This window comes from Babylonia areolata, chromosome 34, assembly GCF_041734735.1.
Source record: "Babylonia areolata isolate BAREFJ2019XMU chromosome 34, ASM4173473v1, whole genome shotgun sequence".
NCBI classification, from domain to species: domain Eukaryota; kingdom Metazoa; phylum Mollusca; class Gastropoda; order Neogastropoda; family Buccinidae; genus Babylonia; species Babylonia areolata.
In genome coordinates this window covers 19,656,685-19,677,631 of record NC_134909.1, presented here as the reverse complement: position 1 = coordinate 19,677,631, position 20,947 = coordinate 19,656,685, and the positions used below count along the sequence as shown (strand labels likewise).

Below are 20,947 nucleotides of genomic sequence, written 5' to 3'. Positions count from 1 at the left end.
TCTTTCGCCGTTCGTATGGAGAGAGTTATCAACCGCTGGGCTGTTGCGCCCGTCATACCTGAGGATGATATTCTCAAGATTCTGTTGATTGTAATGTAATGGTAAGAATACCTTTTGTTCCCCTCCCTCAGGTGTCCAACCCGGTTCCCAGAATCCCTCACCCTGACTGGCTGCGGAAGAAGATGTTGGAGAGGAACGACGTTTTCAAGCAGAAGAAGATCAGCGAAATATTTGCGCCTCAGCAGCGAAAAGCCACCAATGTGAGTCTGTTTGGGAGGTGATTTGTGTGATAATAATGATCATTATGATAATGTGTACTTATTTATTTAGCGCCCATTTCTCTGTAAGAGCTCGGGGCGCTTTTACCTGAAAGAAAAATATTACAAATTACATAAATTATTCTTTTTTCTCTTATCTCTCTCTCTTTTCTCTTCTCTCTCTCTTTTCTCTTCTCTCTTTTTCTCTTCTCTCTCTCTCTCTTTTTTCTCTTCTCTCTCTCTTTTCTCTTCTCTCTTTTTCTCTTCTCTCTCTCTCTCTCTTTTTCTCTTCTCTCTTTTTCTCTTCTCTCTCTCTCTCTCTTTTCTCTTCTCTTTTCTCTTCTCTCTCTCTTCTCTCTCTCTTCTCTCTCTCTCTCTCTTTCTCTTCTCTCTCTCTCTTCTCTCTCTTTTTTCCTCTTCTCTCTCTGTCTCTCTCTCTTCTCTCTCTCTCTCTCTTTCTCTTCTCTCTCTCTCTCTTCTCTCTTTTTCCTCTTCTCTCTCTCTCTCTCTCTTTCTCTTCTCTCTCTCTCTCTTCTCTCTCTCTCTCTTCTCTCTCTCTCTCTTCTCTTTTTCCTCTTCTCTCTCTCTCTCTCTCTTTCTCTTCTCTCTCTCTCTTCTCTCTCTCTCTCTTCTCTCTCTCTCTTCTCTCTCTCTCTCTTCTCTCTCTCTTTCTCTTCTCTCTCTCTCTTTTCTCTCTTGTATTCCTATCAAAGTGGATTTTTCTTCAGAAATTTGCCAGGGAAAAATCTGCTTGTTGCCGTGGGTTCTTTTACTCGCGCTAAGTGCATGCTGCACACAGGACCTCGGGTTTATCGTGTCATCCGAATGACTAGCGTCCAGACCACCACTCTCTCAAAGTCTCGAGGCGAAGGAGAAACTACTGGTAAGTGTGGGAATTCTTTTTGCTTATGGGTGTGTGTTGGGTGATGCGGAGGGAGCAGTTTCAGAGTGTAGACTGACGGGCTCAACAGCCGAGTGGTCAAAGCGTCAGACTTTCAATCTGAGGGTCTCAGGTTCCAATCTCGGTAACGGCGCCTGGTGGGTAAAGGGTGGAGATTTTTTCCCATCTCCCAGGTCAACATATGTGCAGACCTGCTAGTGCCTGAACCCCCTTCGTGTGCATACGCAGTCAGAAGATCAATTACACATGTTAAAGATCCTGTAATCCGTGTCAGCATTTGGTGGGTTATGGAAATAAGAACATACCCAGCATGCACACCCCCGAAAACGGAGTATGGCTGCCTGCATGGCTGGGTAAAAACGGTCATACACGTAAAAGCCCACTCCTGTACATATGAGTGAACGTGGGAGTTGCAGCCCATGAACGAAGAAGAGGAAGAAGGAGTGTAGACTTGTTACGCGGTGTGCGAAAAATGGAAATGAATTTCTTGATGTTTTGGGTCTTTTTTTGTGTGTGACTGTTTTATTATTATTATTTTTTTTAATTAATTATTTTTTTGGGGGTTTTATTATTATTGTTTTTTTAAAATATTTATTATTTATTTTTTTAAGAGTAATGCCACGTTGTAGACTTTCTCTGATTGTGGCACTTTTTTATTTTTTACCTTGACTCATTATTTTTTTTTCTTTTTCTGAAATTCAGTGTTATTTCTTTACTGGTTTTCTTTTTTTTCTTTTTTTTTTTTTACAAGAGGGTGTTGTTGTGTTGTTGTTGTTTGTTTTTTTGTTTAGGTTTTTTGACAGTTTGTTTTTCTCTAATTTAAATCAAATTTTCAATGTATAACCATATTGAAATTGCGGATTTAACTCCCTTACAATATGTTTTCAGTCAAAGTAAGCATAGATAGGTGAATGTACAAGAGGGTTAACATGAACAGCATTTTCATCATGTTCCCTGAATGCAGATGACACAATAGTCCAGTTTAGTTTATTCTTGCTTGGTGCATACCCGTTTTAAACTGAACCGTTCATGGATTATCATGAATGGCATTTTCATCGTTCGCCCTGACACTATTCTAGTTTAGTTCATTCTTGCTTGGTGCATTTTGCGTTCAAAACTGAACCGTTCATGGATTATCATGAATGACATTTTCATCGTGCGCCCTGACACTATTCTTGTTTAGTTTATTCTTGCTTGGAATGGTTCTTGTTTTGAACTGAACTGTTTATAGATTAACATAAATATCATTTTCATTGTGCTCCCTGACACTATTCTTGTTTAGTTTATTCTTGCTTGGAATGGTTCTTGTTTTGAACTGAACTGTTTATAGATTAACATAAATATCATTTTCAATGTGCTCCCTAACACTTTTCTTGTTTAGTTGATTCTTGCTCGGAATAATTCTTGTTCTGAACTGAACCATTTACAGATGAATGTGAACGTCATTTTCATCATGCTCCCTGACACTATTCCAGTGTAGTTCATTCATGCCTTGAATAGTTCTTATTCTGAACTGAACCATTTACACTACAGATTCTGAACTGAACTGTTTATGGATGAATGTGAACATCGTTTTCATCGTGCTCCCGGAACGTCCACAGATGTCGGAGGCCTGCACAGAGGACGCCGACACGGACGCCAACAGCGCCCCCTCACAGTCGCAGTCCATCGCTGACATCGAAGACACGGGCGGCAGGGGGTCCATGGCGCCTCCCTCGGTGCCCCGGGTGGCTGTGTCCCAGAAACGCAAGCGGGACCAGGCGGGGCTGGACAGTCAGACGGACTCCCAGGGCTCGGATCTGTCGCAGAACTGGAGGGAGGTGCTGGGGCCTCCCCCGCCCATGGGAACCACCAAGGTTGGTCGCTGTCATGTTTTCGTCTTTCACCCAGTGTTTTCTCCAAGGTTGGTCGCTGTCATGTTTTCGTCTTTAACTCAAAGTTTTCACCAAAGTTGGTCGCTGTCATGTTTTCGTCTTTCACTCAACGTCTCCACCAAGGTTGGTCGCTGTCATGTTTTCGTCTTTCACTCAAAGTCTCCACAAAGGTTGGTCACTCTCATGTTTTCGTTTTTCACTCAAAGTCTCCACAAAGGTTGGTCGCTGTCATGTTTTCGTCTTTCACTCAAAGTCTCCACAAAGGTTGGTCGCTGTCATGTTTTCGTCTTTCACTCAGTGTTTTCACAAAGGTTGGTCGCTGTCATGTTTTCGTCTTTCGCTCAAAGTCTCCACCAAGGTTGGTCGCTGTCATGTTTTCGTCTTTCACTCAAAGTCTCCACCAAGGTTGGTTGCTGTCATGTTTTCGTCTTTCACTCAAAGTCTCCACAAAGGTTGGTCGCTGTCATGTTTTCATCTTTCACTCAAAGTCTCCACAAAAGTTGGTCGCTGTCATGTTTTCGTCTTTCACTCAAAGTCTCCACCAAGGTTGGTCACTGTCATGTTTTCGTCTTTCACTAAAGTCTCCACAAAGGTTGGTTGCTGTCATGTTTTCACCTTTCACTCATTGTTTTCACCAAGGTTGGTCGCTGTCATGTTTTCGTCTTTCGCACAAAAGTTTCCACCAAGTTTGTTTGATGTTGGGGAGGTAATGCCACCTTTCTCTCTTTATCTCTGTCTGTCTGTCTCTCTCTCTTTCCAAACTGCTGTCACATGCAACAAAAATCACACAGCACACAGTACACACACACACACCAAGGGAATGTAACACTACCATTCTCTCTCTTCCTCTTTCCAAACGCAACAACAACACCCACACATACACACACACACACACACACACCAAGGGAAGTTAACACCACCATTCTCGCTTTCTCTCTCTCTCCAAACTTCTGTCACACGCAACAACAACAACAACAACCACACACACACACACACACACACCAAGGGAAAGTAACACCACCGTTCTCATTCTCTCTCTCTCTCTCTCTCCAAACTGCTGTCACATGCAACAACCAGACAGTACACAGCACACACACACACACACACACACACAGCGCGCACGCACACACACACACACACACACACACACACACCAAGGGAAGTTAACACCACCATTCTCGCTTTCTCTCTCTCTCTCTCTCTCTCCAAACTGCTGTCACACGTAACAACAACAACAACCACAACCACAACACACACACACACACACACACACACACACACACACACACACACACACACACACACACACACCAAGGGAAGGTAACACCACTGTTCTCACTCTCTCTCTCTCCAAACTGCTGTCACACGCAACAACCAGACAGCACACACACACACACACACACACAGAGCGCACACACACACACACAGAGCGCACACACACACACACACACACACACACACAGAGCGCACACACACACACACTCACACACACACACACACACCAAGGGAAGGTAACACCACCTTTCATTCTCTCTCCTCCCCCCAAAAAAAACAGGAAGCGCGGAAGGCCTGGGTGCTGTACCACAAAAAGAAGTGGGCCATGCAAGCCCAACAGCGCCAGGAGAGGAAACGACGCCGGGTGGACGCCGGAGACTACCCCGTGTCTGGTGCCGTGCGACCGGCCAAGGGGCTGGGGGGGTTCCTGAGGCGTACGGCCCGCAGCATGATGGACATGCCCTGGCAGATCGTGCAGGTATACCGGCATGGGTGGGTGTGTCGTACCGGTTCCGATTTGATGATCCGGTACCGGTTTTGGAGATTGCTTGGGTGTGTCGTATCTTTTTGATTTGATATGGATACTTTAAAAGCGCCTATCCTTGGTTGGAGACCAAGCTCTAAGCGCTTTACAAACTCGGGGGGGGGGGGGGGGGTCATTCGCACAACAGGCTGCCTACCTGGGTAGAGCCGACTGACGGATGCCACTGGGCGCTCATCATTCCTTTCCTGTGTCGTTCAATCAGATTTCAGTCACGCACACATACACACTCAGACATGTAACATTTTAAGTGAATGACCATTTTGTTTGTTTACCCTGCCATGCAGGCAGCCATACTCCGTTTTCGGGGGTGTGCATGTTGGGTATGTTGTTTCATAACCCACCGTACGCTGACAGGGATTACAGGATCTTTAATGTGCGTATTTAATCTTCTGCGTGCCTACACACACGAAGGACGTTCAAGCACTAGCAGGTCTGCACATATGTTGACCTGGGAGATCGGAAAAATCTCCACCCTTTACCTACCAGTCGACTTTACTGAGATACGAACCCAGAACCCTCAGATTGAAAGTCCAACACTTGGCTATAGCGCCCGATTTGGTGATCCAGTACTGGTATGGAGAGTGCGTGGGTGTGTTATACCAATTTCATGATCAGTACTAGTTTGGTGATTGCATGGGTGTAGTATACTGATTTGGTGATCGGTATCAGTTTGCAGATTGCATGTGTGTGTCGTACCTTCTTCTTCTTCTGCGTTCGTGGGCTTCAACTCCCACGTTCACTCGTATATACGTGAGTGGGCTTTTTACGTGTATGAGTGTTTTTACCCCGCCCTGTAGGCAGCCATACACCGCTTTTGGGGGTGTGCATTCTGGGTATGTTCTTGTTTCCATAACCCACCGAACGCTGACATTGATTACAGGATCTTTAACGTGAGTATTTGATCTTCTGCTTGCATGTACCAATATGCTGATCATCACTGGTTTGAAGATCGCATTGGTGTGTTGTACTGATTTGGTGATCTGTATTGGTTTGGAGAGTGCATGAAGGTGGCATGCTGATTTGGGGTTTGGTACCAGTCAGAAGATCGCATGGGTGTGTTTTACCTGTTTCATGATCAGTACTGGTTTGGAGATCGCATGGGTGTGTTGTACTGATTTGGTGATCCGTATTGGTTTGGAGACAATGTGTGTGTTGTACCAATTCAGTGATCAGTACAGGTTTTGAGATTGCATGGGTGTGGTATACCAGTTTGGTGATCAGTACTAGTTTGGAAATTGCATGGATGTGGTATACTGATTTGGCAATTGGTACTGGTTAGGAGATTGAATGCATGTATTGTACCGATTTGGAGATTGGTACCAGTTTGGAGATTGCATGGATGCAGTGTACTGATTTAGAGATAGGCACTAGTTTGGGGATTGCATGGGTGTGGTGTACTGATTTAGAGATAGGCACTAGTTCGGGGATTGCATGGGTGTGTTGTACTGATTTAGAGATAGGCACTAGTTTGGGGATTGCATGGGTGTGGTGTACTGATTTGGAGATAGGCACTAGTTTGGGGATTGCACGGGTGTGGTGTACTGATTTGGAGATAGGTACTAGTTTGGGGATTGCATGGGTGTGTTGTGTACCTATTTGGAGATCAATACCATTTTGGAGAATGCATGGGTGTGTTGTACTGTTTTGGTGATGAGTACTAGTTTGGAGATTGCATGGGTGTGTTTTACCAATTTTGTGATCCAGTATTGGTTTGGGTGTGTCATACTGATTTGGTGATCAGTAACAGTTTGGAGATTACACAAGTGTGGTATACCGATAAGTAGATTGGAGGCTGGAGATTGCATGGATGTGTCGTACAGATTTTGTGATCAGTACTGGTTTGATGACTGCATGCATGTAGTGTATCTATTTGGTGATCAGTATTGGTTTGGAGATTGCGTGGGTGTGGTGTACAGATTTTGTGATCAAAAAGAATTTTTTTTTTTTCACTCAAGGCCTAACTAAGCGCGTTGGGTTACGCTGCTGGTCAGGCATCTGCTTGGCAGATGTGGTGTAGCGTATATGGATTTGACCGAACGCAGTGATGCCTCCTTGAGCTACTGATACTGATACTGAGCGAAACGCTGTGCGTGCAGTTAATGGCGACGGGCCAGCCAGGCACGTTCAAGTTGTGGGCCCTGATTGGCTCCGACCTTCACGCCATGAAGCTGCAGGTGCCCCGTGTGTTCTACGTCAACCAGAAGACTCCCAAAGACGGAGAGGGCACCAGTAAGTTCTGTTCGTAGTGTGCGTGCATGTATGTTTGTATATTTGTACGTATGTGAATACTGTTTCTCCTGTCTCTCTCTCTCAAATACACTTAAACATGTACATGTGCGCACGCACACACACACACGAGTGCGCTCACCGTCACTGGTTTTTCGTTCTGTCTCTGTCAGTGTCTCATCTCATTTACTGATTCATCCTTCCTCACAGGATGTTAAAGTAGCAGAACTCTTTCACCACCTTAAAGGTATTTGTAGAGAGAGAAAGAGAGATGTGTATATACATATAGAAAGAGAAAGAGAGAGATGTGTATGTGTATATATATACATATATATATATATCTTCAGAGCGCATCATAATGACCCCACATCACAAGCCAAGGAAGATGGCCTTGTCAAGGGAAAAAGAAAGGTGCAGAAGAAACTTTGCGAGATGCAGGACAACTGGTTCAGCAAGTTTCAGTTTCAGTTTCAGTTTCAGTTGCTCAAGGAGGCGTCACTGCGTTCGGACAAACCATATACGCTACACCACATCTGCCAAGCAGATGCCTGACCAGCAGCGTAACCCAACGCGCTTAGTCAGGCCTTGAGAAAAAAAAAACAAAACAAAAAAAAAACGGGGGAATAAATAATAGATAAGCTTACATAAATAAATAGATAAATGAATAATAATTATAATATAGAAAAAGGTAGTAGTAATAATAATAGTAATACTAATAAAAAAAAAAAGAAAAAAAAGAAAAGAAAAAAAGACAACAATGGTGATAAATAAGCGAATAAATGTAAAACATGACGACACACATTCACACACACACCCACACATGCACAACAGAAATGCACCAAACATGCAGTTTCACAGATATGAAAGCACAGTCAAATACATATAAACGTACATGAGCTCCAACACGCACACACACACACAGCAAGAAGGCGGATGAAATCCAGGGCTTCACAGACAGCCACGACACAAAGCGCTTCTACTGTTCACTTTAGGCTGTACACAGACCCCAGTCCTCCGGCTCCTCACCCCTCTGCAATGCAGATGGGATGCAGCTGCTGACAGAAAAGAAGCAGATTCTGGAGGGGTGGGCTGAGCACTTCAACAACCTCCTCCACCATCCTGCCATCATCAACAACGAGGCCATTGCTGGTAGAGATCAACGAGGACTTCAACACCATTCCCACAGGAGATGAAGTCAGGAAGGCAGTGAATCAACTCTTCTGTGGCAAAGCGCCAGGATCCGATGCAATTCCTGTTGAGGTATACAAACATCTTAACTCTCTCCATACGAACGGTGAAAGAGACGACGTTAACAGCGTTTCACCCCAACTACCATCATCAAAATATTGCAAGCGGAAGGCTCTTATACTGAAGAGGTGAATGTTGACAAAGAATACCACAATTCTAACGACGTAAGCTAAAGGTTGGGTCATTCAGACACCCACTGGACATCCGAGGGGTCTGTGTAGAGGAGAAGAGAGGACTGGCTGTATTGAGTGAGTTAAGCAAGGTCTCCTCCCAGAAAGCCAGTGTGGCTTCCATTCTGAACGTGGGACTGTGGACATGATTTTTGCTGAGCGCCAACTCCATGAAAAAAGCCAGGAGCAACACAGTGATCTCTTCAGGACCCTTTATTGGTCTGACCAAGGCTTTCGATATGGTCAGCAGAGAAGGCTTGTAGAAGACCATGGAGAAGTTTGGCTGCCCCAGCAAGTTCATCACAATCGTCCGGCAGCTCCACGATGGCTTGATGGTGAAAGTTCTGGATGACGGAGACGAGTCTAGAGGCCTTCCCAGTGTCAAACGGTGTCAAACAAGGCTGTGTTCTCGCCCCGACTTTGTTCAGTGTGGTATTCTCTTCCATGCTTGACCACGAAGAAAGAATCCATGTCAGGTACATGACTGATGGAAGATTGTTCAGCCTCAGGCGCCTGCAGGATGTTCCAAAGGTGAAAGAGACTGTCATCAAAGACGTCTTGTTTGCTGATGATTGTACACACAACGCCTGCACAGAGCAGAAGATGCAGTGTGAAATGGACTGCTTCTAACAAGCCTGCGACAACTTCGGTCTCACCATCAGCACCAAAAAGACTGAAGTTATGTACCAGCCTGCCCCACGAAAGCCATACCAGGAGCCGCGCATCACAGTGAAGGGGCAGAACCATCAGGCAGCTGACAACTTCACCTACCTGGGCAGCATGCTCTCTCGTGCAGTGAACATAGACTCTGAGGTAAACAACAGGATCGCCAAAGCCAGCGCCACCTTTGGGAGACTCCGTGAGAATGTCTGGGAGCGGAGACGACTCAGTGCTACCACCAAGCTGAAGGTCTACTGTGCAGCAATCCTTACCACCTTCCTTTACGCCAGCGAGACCTGGACTGTCTACAACAGACATGCCAAACAGCCTAGCTGCTTACACCTGAGCTGTCTCCGTAGACTCTCCACATCAGGTGGCAGGACAAAGTCCCCGACACGGAAGTCCTGGAATGAGCTGGCCTCTGCGGTGTAGACACCTTCTTGCAGAAAGCCCAAGCCAGGTGGGCTGGACATGTGGTCAGAATGCCAGACAGTCGGCTACCTAAGCAGACTGTGCCAGGCAAGCGTTCAGTTTGAGGGCAGAAGAAACGCTACAAAGACTGCCTCAAAGCGTCCTTAAAGACTTGGGCGCTGACATCAACACGTGTGAGACACTTGCTCAGGACCGTCCAGCTTGGTGCAGCAAGATCACCACAGGAGCCCGTGCAGCTGAAGCCAGGCGCATCACCAAGGCGCAACGAAAGCGTGCTGTGCCCAAGCCCACTCACTTGTGTCCCACATGTAGGCGAGCATTCAGGGCCCAGATTGGCAGGGATTGTATGCATATTTGTATTTGTATTTCTTTTTATCACAACAGATTTCTCTGTGTGAAATTCGGGCTGCTCTCCCCAGGGAGAGCGCATTGCTAAACTACGGCACTATCCATTTTTTTGTATGTTTTCCTGCGTGCAGTTTTATTTGTTTTTCCTATCGAAGTGGATTTTTCTACAGAATTTTGCCAGGATCAACCCTTTTGTTGCCATGGGTTCTTTTACGTGCGCTAAATGCATGCTGCACACTGGACCTCAGTTTATCATCTCATCCAAATGACTAGCATCCAGACCACCACTCAAGGTCTAGTGGAGGGGTAGAAAATATCGGCGGCTGAGCCGTGATTCGAACCAGCGCGCTCAGATTGTCTCCCTTCCAAGGAGGACGCGTTACCTCTAGGCCATCACTCCACTAAGTTCATTTATACAGTAATTCCAACGAATCGTGTGACTGCCGTTTTTGTTTAATTCTATTATTAAGTATTATTATTATTAATTATTAATGCAAAGTTGCAACCAGCAGAACACAATACAGCTCACATCAGTGTCAGTACTAGAACTGAGGCAGTGCAGCATACAGCAAGAAGGTGAACATTGATAAAGTGTGTGTGTGTGTGTGTGTATGTGTGTGAGTGCGCGCGCGCGCATGCGTGCGTGAATACAAAAGTCGCACATGAACTACACTTCAGCGCTGTTACTGATAACAAGGAGAGAGTCAAGTTTCTCCACAGTCAGCGATATCTGTCTATATATATGTGTGTGTGTGTGTGTGTGTGTGTGTGTGTGCGCACACATGCACACACACACATGTAGAAACTCCACGTCCTTTTCCTTGCAGTGTGGCGCAAGGTGCAGAAGCTGCTGCCTCGATCCCACCCAGTGCTGAACCTGTACGAGTACTCTGTTCCGGAGAACATCTACAGGGACCACATCAAGTGAGGGTCTTCTATGTTGTTGTTTTGTTTTTTTTTTTTGTTTTTTTTTAAGGAGAAATCAGTGGATGCCGAAAAGTTCTGCAAGTGAGCAGGATAGTTTTAGCATCCCTGGAAGGTTTTTATTTTTATTTATTTTTTTTTTTTTTAAAGGAGAAATCAGTGGATGCCTAAAAGTTCTGCAAGTGAGCAGGATAGTTTCAGCATACCTGGAAGGTTCTTTCTTTTTTTTATTTTTTTTTTTTTTTTTTAGGGGAAATCAGTGGATGCCTAAAAGTTCTGCAAGTGAGCAGGATAGTTTCAGCATCCCTGGAAGGTTTTTAAAAAAAAAAAAATTTTTAAGGAGAAATCAGTGGATGCCTAAAAGTTCTGCAAATGAGCAGGATAGTTTCAGCATCCCTGGAAGGTTTTGTTTTTGTTTTTTAAATTTTTTTTAAGGAGAAATCAGCGGATGCCTAAAAGTTCTGCAAGTGAGGAGCAGGATAGTTTTAGCATCCCTGGAAGTTTTTTTTTAATTTTTTTTAAATTTTAATTTTTTTTTAAAGGAGAAATCAGTGGATGCCTAAAAGTTCTGCAAGTAAGCAGGATAGTTTCAGCATCCCTGGAAGGTTCTTTCTTTTTTAAAAAATTTATTTATTTATTTATTTTTAAGGAGAAATCAGTGGATGCCTAAAAGTTCTGCAAGTGAGAACAGGATAGTTTCAGCATCCCTGGAAGGTTCTTTTTTTTTTTTTTTACTTTAAAAAAAATCTTTTTGTCTCTCTCTTTTTTTCTTTTTCTTTTTCTTTTCCCCTTCCATCATCATTTTTCTCCTTTCTGTTGTCTTTTCTTTGTTTTTTTTCTTTTTTTTTTCCTCTCATGTTTTTAATCTGTCTTCTTCCTAATGGCATGTTCAAACACTTACAAGACCATGCAACATATATTACACATACATGATGGCTTCACACAAAATCATATTCCCTGAAAGAGAAGCATGGTATACATACACACACACACACCCTCTCACTCTCTCTGTGTGACTCCTTTACTCACTCAGTCCCCTCCCTCTCCACAAGCTCTACTAGGATCTTTCATTTTGCTTCGTTGACATTCAGGCTTGTTGGTTTAACCCTTTGAGCCCGGAGTTCCTGAGCAATTTTAACCCTTCTGCCTGAGCTCCTGAGCCAAAATTTTGCAAATAATTGATATTTAATGTGTCACGGCAAGATATAAAAAGAGTGCCCTGACCACCGCTTTACCGGTGGTAGAGAAAAATGACATAATGCCTAGCCACCGGTTGAGCAGTGCGTAAACACTTGTGTCGTGTTTTGCTATTGGTTGACTTATATTGAAATCAATCTTTTTTTATCCAAAGCACATGCACAAAACACAGTGAAAAGGCGCGGCCATGTTGGTACTACGTTCGCTGATGTCAGAATATTACGGTTTTTCTGATTGGCTCTTCAATATAAGTCAGCCAATAGCAAAACACGACACAAATGTTTACGCACCGCTCAACTGGTGGCTAGGCATTATGTCATTTTTCTCTACCACCGGTAAAGCGGGCTTGTTGGTTTAAATGATAGGGTCTTTCATGTTGCTTCGCTGACATTCAGGCTTGTTGGTTTAAATAATAGGGTCTTTCATGTTGCTTTGCTGACATTCAGGCTTGTTGGTTTAAATAATAGGGTCTTTCATGTTGCTTCGCTGACATTCAGGCTTGTTGGTTTAAATAATAGGGTCTTTCATGTTGCTTCGCTGACATTGAGGCGTGTTGGTTTAAATAATAGGGTCTTTCATGTTGCTTTGCTGACATTTAGGCTTGTTGGTTTAAATAATAGGGTCTTTCATGTTGCTTTGCTGACATTCAGGCGTGTTGGTTTAAATAATAGGGTCTTTCATGTTGCTTCGCTGACATTCAGGCTTGTTGGTTAAATAATAGGGTCTTTCATGTTGCTTTGCTGACATTCAGGCGTGTTGGTTTAAATAATAGGGTCTTTCATGTTGCTTTGCTGACATTCAGGCGTGTTGGTTTAAATAATAGGGTCTTTCATGTTGCTTCGCTGACATTCAGGCTTGTTGGTTTAAATAATAGGGTCTTTCATTTTGCTTTGCTAACATTCAGGGGCTTGTTGGTTTAAATAATAGGGTCTTTTGTTTTGCTTCGCTGACATTCAGGCTTGTTGGTTTAAATAATAGGGTCTTTCATGTTGCTTTGCTAACATTCAGGCTTGTTGGTTTAAATAATAGGGTCTTTTGCTTTGCTGATATTGAGCTTGTTGGTTTAAATAATAGGGTCTTTTGTTTTGCTTTGCTGACATTCAGGCTTGTTGGTTTAAATAATAGGGTCTTTCATGTTGCTTTGCTGACATTCAGGGGCTTGTTGGTTTAAATAATCTTTAATTGTTCAGCAGTATACATGATCAGAATGCCAACAATGACAAAAGAGCATCAACAAGCTTCAGGCTTATACTGTGCTCACAGCATTGCACTTCAGTTTTAACATGATGGCTGATGAACCATATTATCAGTTGTATCAAATAACATTCATAAACAGTAAGTAATGAAATAAAACAAATAAACAAATAAATACATACTACAGTAAAATAATGCTAATATCAATATTAACATGAGATTAAATTTATTATCACCAGAGGAATCGGCCTGATAGAAGAGAAACACGAAGGAAAAAAAAATTAGAAGAATGGTGGGGTAAGGTGGTGGGGGAGGGGGAGCAGAGGGGAGAGGAGAAATTCTGACAGATCATTGGCCAATCCACTCAACAAGTGCCTGTATCTCTCAGGCCTGGTTAACGCCGGGATATCATTATGACAGGAAGCGTAGGGTACAGCTTTGTCACGCAGTCCCAAACCAAAATGGACCTCCATAACAACATTGTCATCGTCATCCTCTTCCTCCTCCATCATCATCATCAATGTAAAGACTTTTATATGGCTTGTTGCTTGCCTTATATCAGAGACGGACATCTACGTGGGGGGAAAACAGTATGTTGTCTGCAGGGTTTTTTTCCACATCATTGTGGTATAGAATCCTGCTGAGGCTGTAGAATCGCCATGGTCGAATGGGTTTATGGAGTAAGCAAACAAAACTGACCTTTTTGTATTTGTATTTGTATTTCTTTTTATCACGTCAGATTTCTCTGTGTGAAATTCGGGCTGCTCTCCCGGGGTAGAGCGCGTTGCTACACTACAACCATTTTTTTTTTTCTGCGTGTAGTTTTATTTGTTTTTCCTATCGATGTGGATTTTTCTACAGAATTTTGCCAGGAACAACCCTTTTGTTGCTGTGGGTTCTTTTACATGCGCTAAGTGCATGCTGCACACGGGACCTCGATTTATCGTCTCATCTGGATGACTAGCATCCAGACCACCACTCAAGGTCTAGTGGAGGGGGAGAAAATATCGGCGGCTGAACCGTGAACCAGCGCACTCAGATTCTCTCGCTTCCAAGGCGGACGCGTTACCTCTAGGCCATCACTTTATGGACCATATCTTTTTTCTTGTGACATAATCATTGATCTGTTTCACAAATAAATCATGAGCGCTAATGTGTTTGAAAAGTATTAATAAAAACTTATTTTTTTATTTATTTTATTTTATTTTGATTTTTGTCTAATGATGATAATAGTACATTTATATAGCGTTTAAAAAATCTCGAAGCACTTTACAGTAATATGTTAGAAACAAATCACTCAAGAACACACACACATGCACAACTTGTGTGCGCACGCACGGACACACACACACACACACACATTAGATCTGTTGTCACCATCATTTTACTTTTTTTTTTGTGAGCGCTCATTGCAATGAAAACATCTTCAACAACTGAACGTTGAACTGCAATGTTTGCTTGCTTACTAACCTCTTTGCTTCTCATTTTATTCTCCCAGTGACATCACGGCAGATCTGTCGTCACCAGACATCGAAGGAGTGTACGAGACTCAAGTGCCGCTAGAGTTCCGAGCCCTTGTCAACCTGGGCTGTGTGGTGACTGTCGATCGGGAATTTGCCAAAATGATGGCTGGCAGGGTGAGAGAGAGAGAGAGAACGAACGAACGAACGACGGGTGCAATAGCCGAGTGGTTAAAGCGTTGGACTGTCAATCTGAGGGTCCCGGGTTCGAATCATGGTGACGGCGCCTGGTGGGTAAAAGGTGAAGATTTTTACGATCTCCCAGGTCAACATATGTGCATACCTGCTAGTGCCTGAACCCCCTTTGTGTGTATATGCAAGCAGAAGATCAAATACGTGCGTTAAAGATCCTGTAATCCATGTCAGCGTTTGGTGGGTTTTGGAAACAAGAACATACCCAGCATGCACACCCCCGAAAACGGAGTATGGCTGCCTACATGGCGCGGTAAAAACAGTCATACACGTAAAAGCCCACTCGTGTGCATACGAATGAACGCAGAAGAAAAAGAAGAAGAAGAACGAACGAACGAACAAATGAACAAACGAACGAATGAAATTTTATTTTAATTACGCATAAGATGAGACAGAGCGTAAACCTGACATGATGGTGTGGAGAGCCTTGGCCAAAGGAATGATTCAGCACTTATAGCTTTTAGAGGCGTTTGATTGGCTAAGAGTGGACCGGGCAAGACGGCTCGTCTTTTCACTGTTAGCCGCGCGAAATTTGGCCAAGCAGAGCAAACCGATAGGCCTAGTTTGCATGAGTTTGACATGGTACAGTATATGTATCACCAAACATGGAGTATAATACAAACTCCTCCTTTTAATTACACATACTTTACCGTGACCCACTGGTGCAGATTTGGGCATTGTTCTGGATTCCTTTTTCAAGGGTAATAATAATAATAATGGATACTTATATAGCACACTATCCAGAAATCTGCTCTAGGTGCTTTACAAAAACGCTTTTGTTAACATAAAATATTATATCTATGTTACATACACACACCAAAATGTGACTACACACACACACACACACACACACACACACACACAAACACTGCATACATACATTTTAACATACATGTGTATCTAACAGCTACCCTAACACATACGCACACATAGGCGGGCACAAACTTACATAAACACACGCACACACAATACAAAGGGTATTGAGATAAGCACAAAAAAACCAAGAATTCTTTTTTTTTCTCTCTCTCACCCAGCCCTGGGTTTTTTACAAAATTAAGAAAGAAAAACACAACAAAAAAAATAAAGAGAGAAAAAATTAAATAGGAAGAAGAGAGGAAAAGAGAGAAAGAAAGTGGGGTGATAGTGAAGAGAGCCCAGAGGAGAAGAGAAATTCAGATTCAGATAATAGACAGGCACAATAGCCGAGTGGTTAAAGCGTTGGACTGTCAATCTGAGGGTCCCAGCATGCACACCCCCTGAGTCTGGCTGCCTACATGGCGGGGTAAAAACGGTCATGCACGTAAAAGCCCACTCGTGTGCATACGAGTGAACGCAGAAGAAGAAGAAGAAGAGATAAGCACAAGAAAACAAGAATTCTTCTCTTTTTCTTTTTTTTCCCCCCACCACCCAGCCCTGGTTTTTTTTACATTTTTAAAAATTTTTTATTTTTATTTTTTTACAAAATTAAGAAAGAAAAACACAAGAAAAAAAAAAGAGAGAAAACTTAAATAGGAAGAAGAGATGAAAAGAGAGAAAGAAAGTGGGGTGATAGTGAAGAGAGCCCAGAGGAGAAGAGAAATTCAGATTCAGATAATAAGAATAAGAATAAGAATAACTTTATCATCTCCAACTGGAGAAATTTGGTCAGGTGCATTATCACAACATAGACAAGTAAACTCTCTTCTTCTTCTGCGTTCACTCGTATGCACACAAGTGGGCTTTTACGTGTATGACCGTTTTTACCCCGCCACGTAGGCAGCCATACTTCGTTTTCGGGGGTGTGCATGCTGGGTATGTTCTTGTTTCCATAACCCACCGAACGCTGACATGGATACAGGAGGGGGTTCAGGCACTAGCAGGTCTGCATATATGTTGACCTGGGAGATCGTAAAAATCTCGACCCTTTACCCACCAGGCGCCGTCACCGTGATTTGAACCCGGGACCCTCAGATTGACAGTCCAACGCTTTAACCACTCGGCTATTGCGTCCATCAGACAAGTAAACAACATGGGGAACATAAATGTAAAAGTCAACAACAGCTTTTACGAATATTACTAAGACACAAATGTAAAAAAATATCACATACACCGTTTCATACATCTATCCACACACCGCAGGTAATAACTGGTATTCTTAATGTAAAAACAGAGAGAATTAAGAAACATTATTTTGAATATAAATATAAGCATAGCCTACTATATTGCACATTGATTATAATAGACAGAGAAGATAAGTATAGAGATAAATTGCGGAAAACCACAACCAGATAATCAGCACACACCCACACCCACCACACACACGCGGTTTACTTGATTAAACAAGAGTAATAAACATATATTCTTAAATAAAAGCATTTCACATATTCGCTTTTAAAACATTGCAGATTCAGATGTTTATTCAGATAAAGGCCTTGGCCCCATACTGAAGGAGCAAATACAAAGGAACATAATACATAATTTTCATTAACAAAGGTACCATAGTTAACAGACATAAGGTCTGCAAACGAATAATATTAAGAGACCGCGGTGCGTAGCCTCTTGCTTGCTTCATAAATACACATAGCTAAATTAAAAAGAACTGTCTCATTTCTTGTTGACAACAACATATTTAGCCTAAAATGACATGGTTCTGCATAATACTTCGAATTAATTAATTTCACTTTGAGATCATGAAAAGCAGGGCGACAAAACAAAAAATGGATTTAATCTTCTTTAGCCTGATTGCATGAAGCGGCACAAAAGTTTCCTGTTCTCTTATGTTTCTGTATCGAAAAACAATGGCAAGCAATATCAGAGACACTGAATCTAAATTTGCTTAAAGCACTCTTTACATATCTATTCATCTTTATTCCAATGTGAGGTTCTATCATGTGTGTTGTCTTGAAAAATCTGTACTGTAGGAGAAGAGAAAGATGAAATGAGAGACAGACAGACAGACAGAATAGAAAGGGAGTCAAAAGTTTCATGATGAAAGTTGAATTTCAGCGCATCATCTCGATAACGGGGCCTGGTGCGTAAAGGGTGGGGATCTTTCCGATCCTTCAGGTCATTATATGTGCAGACCTGCTAGTGCCTGAACCCCCCTAAACCCCTCTTCGTGTGTGAACACACACAGAAGGTGAAATATAGAATAGAAGAGAATAGAATATGTCTGTATTACCAAGTGTACCAGGGTCACAAGGAATATTGGGGGGGGGGGGGGGGGGATAGTACATAACAAGGTATGAACATAAATCGAAAATCATTCGAGATCCTGTAATCCAGTTAGTGTTGGTGGGTTACGGAAACAAGGACATACCCAGCATGCACACTCCCGAAAACGGAGTATGGCTGCCTACATGGTAGGGTAAGTGAACAGAATGGTCATACACGTAAAATGTTACATGTCTGAACAGTTACTTGTTATCACATCGCTTTATACACCATACCACATCGTTATTTCTTTGGTATTATTTTTTTGCAGTTACTGTAAAGCGTGATGAAAACCATTTTATAAACAATTGTGTCCTTTACAATAACCTGCAGCAAAAACATCTGAACTCTGAAGGTCAGTCGTATGTTCACTTGATGAAGAATGGTTCTGTTCACAGTATTCGTAAACTATGCATTTATATATTTAATGCCCTGAAGATACGACAGGAATTCTGTGACAACAATGATGTAAGTTAGAATTAATTTACTATGCACGAGAAGCACTTTTGTTCTGCAGGTTAAGTTAGTACGTATTTTACATTTTGTTGTGGCTGAGTGATCACCATATTGTGTACTTTTGACCTCTTTCTAGGGGCCGGAGGCCTGGAGATTAAAGTTTTGTTCTTGTTAAAGCGTCTTGAGCGATGGAAGGTGCTTCTTAAATTTCCATTATCATTAATATTATTATTATTATTATTATTGTTATTAAAAACACAATTTGGATTTCATTTTCCTGTGTGTCCACAACCTCAGGAGACGGACACGTTTGAGCTGGAGAATCTGGAGTTTCGAACCCTGGCTCAGTTCCCGTACCTGGAACCGGGGTCCATGAAGTACATCTACTTGTATCACCACATCTGGTCAGTGTGCCGTCTCTCACGTGCATGCACATACACATGCACACACGCACACGCACGCATATAAAATGTATATGCGGTAAGCAAATAACTGTAAGTCACCTACTCATTCATTGTCCTAGCATAAGACAGTTAATTCCTAAAGATGTAGTTGATGATTTTTCTTCCAATATTTCATTAGCCACTGAAAAGATTTTGAATGATTATTCATTGCTTAGAATGTTTTCGGAAATTTTAAACTCCAGTCCAGTTGGTATCCTCCTTTGATGCGTTATAATTAATGTTGTTATTTATATTTACATTGTTGTAGGTTAATACTTGTTGATATGCATATACATATTCTCCTTCCCATGACACCTCATTCAATACACACCACAATCTCTTTAGACCTTTTTCTTATAATATACTTCTCCTCTGATACATAACATGAATACTTTTTTACACTAATATTCACATGCATTTCCTTTCCTTTATCCACTTCTTTACTCTACTTACGTCTAAAAACACTTATAGTGAATAGACAAACTGAAGATAAAAAAAACACACACACACATTTTAGTGCATACATCCACTCACGCACACACTCACTCTCTCTCTCACACACACAGACACATAATATAGACACGCAATGTAGACACACATATACGCATATTTTGTCTGAAATCACACTACTTTTATAGACGTTAAGCTAAGGCATTGCCGTGCCTCTCTTGTCAGAAAAAGAAAAGAAAAAATATTAAGGAATTTTTAATGTTTTTAGTATGCAGATTCTATGTCGGGCAATGAATTAACTCATTCTATCCCCACAGCTACATGCCTGCTGGTGTGTGTCCATCGAGATCGATGATGACCATCGTTGTCATCCAGCTGGGGGATGGGGGGAGTGGGGGGGATGCTCAGATGTGAATGCGCAGATGGCTGAGAAGTCCAATCTGCGCACGAAACGTTCGCTGACAGTTGGGGCAGACAAAGACAGGCATATCATTGTCAGGGAGCTTGCTTGCCCGTGACTTTCTGGCCTGCCTCTTCTGAACAGCTGCAGCAGTCCTGTTGGCCTGGCACAACTTGGCGCCTTTGTGCACAGCAGTGCGCCATTTGTCACGGTCCACTGCAGGTTCCTCCCAGGAGTCAGGGTTGATATCAAACGCATTCAGAGAGACTTTCAGAGTATCTCTGAAGCGCTTCTTCTGACCTCCGTGTGATCTCTTCCCTTGTTGCAGCTCTGCTGGACCAGCACTACATTACACCACTGCAGTGAAAAGTAGGGTTGTTTGCAAAATCATTGGAAAATTGTTGATTCAATGGCAGAAAGCTTCGTTTTCATGCTTCCTGAATCCGTAAACGGCTCAGTTTAGAACAGCAACTGTACCAGGCAAGAATAAACGAAATTAGAATAGTGTATTGGTACGAGTTGTTTGCAAAATCATTGGAAAATTGTTGATTCAATGGCAAAAAAACTTCGTTTTCATGCTTCCTGAATCCGTAAACGGCTCAATTTAGAACAGTAACTGTACAGAATTTTGCCAGGAACAACCCTTTTGTTGCTGTGGGTTCTTTTACGTTTGCTAAGTGCATGCTGCACACGGGACCTCGATTTATCTTATCATCCGAATGACTAGCGTCCAGACCTCCGCTCAAGGTCTAGTGGAGGGGGAGAAAATATTGGCGACTGAGCCGTTATTCGAACCAGCGCGTTCAGATTTTCTCGCTTCCCAGGCGGACGTGTTACCTCTAGGCCATCACTCCAGTTTGTTGTTTATGATGCTGTGGTTGATTTTGTTGTTACTGTTAGTCGTCTTCTTCGGCTTTCATGTCTGTGATTGTGAAATTAGAATAGTGTATTGGTACGAGAATACTTTTACCAGTTCCAAAGGGAAGTGATCATGGTATGAGTTCACTCATACCTGGAGTAGAAAGAGTTAACACAGGGAATTTG

The 20,947-nt window shown here is 42.6% G+C and overlaps 1 protein-coding gene across 1 annotated transcript in view; it reads left to right on the top strand.

The window, feature by feature from the left end:
* The window catches only part of LOC143277339 (DNA polymerase epsilon catalytic subunit A-like), a 105,287-nt gene that overhangs the window by 46,429 nt on the left and 37,911 nt on the right, over positions 1–20,947 (top strand). Inside the window, exons 28-34 of the mRNA XM_076582126.1 lie at positions 132–260; positions 2,760–3,014; positions 4,588–4,785; positions 6,948–7,080; positions 10,763–10,859; positions 14,749–14,887; positions 18,908–19,014. Coding sequence (XP_076438241.1) covers positions 132–260; positions 2,760–3,014; positions 4,588–4,785; positions 6,948–7,080; positions 10,763–10,859; positions 14,749–14,887; positions 18,908–19,014 — 1,058 coding nt within the window. The remainder of the gene's footprint in view (positions 1–131; positions 261–2,759; positions 3,015–4,587; positions 4,786–6,947; positions 7,081–10,762; positions 10,860–14,748; positions 14,888–18,907; positions 19,015–20,947) is intronic.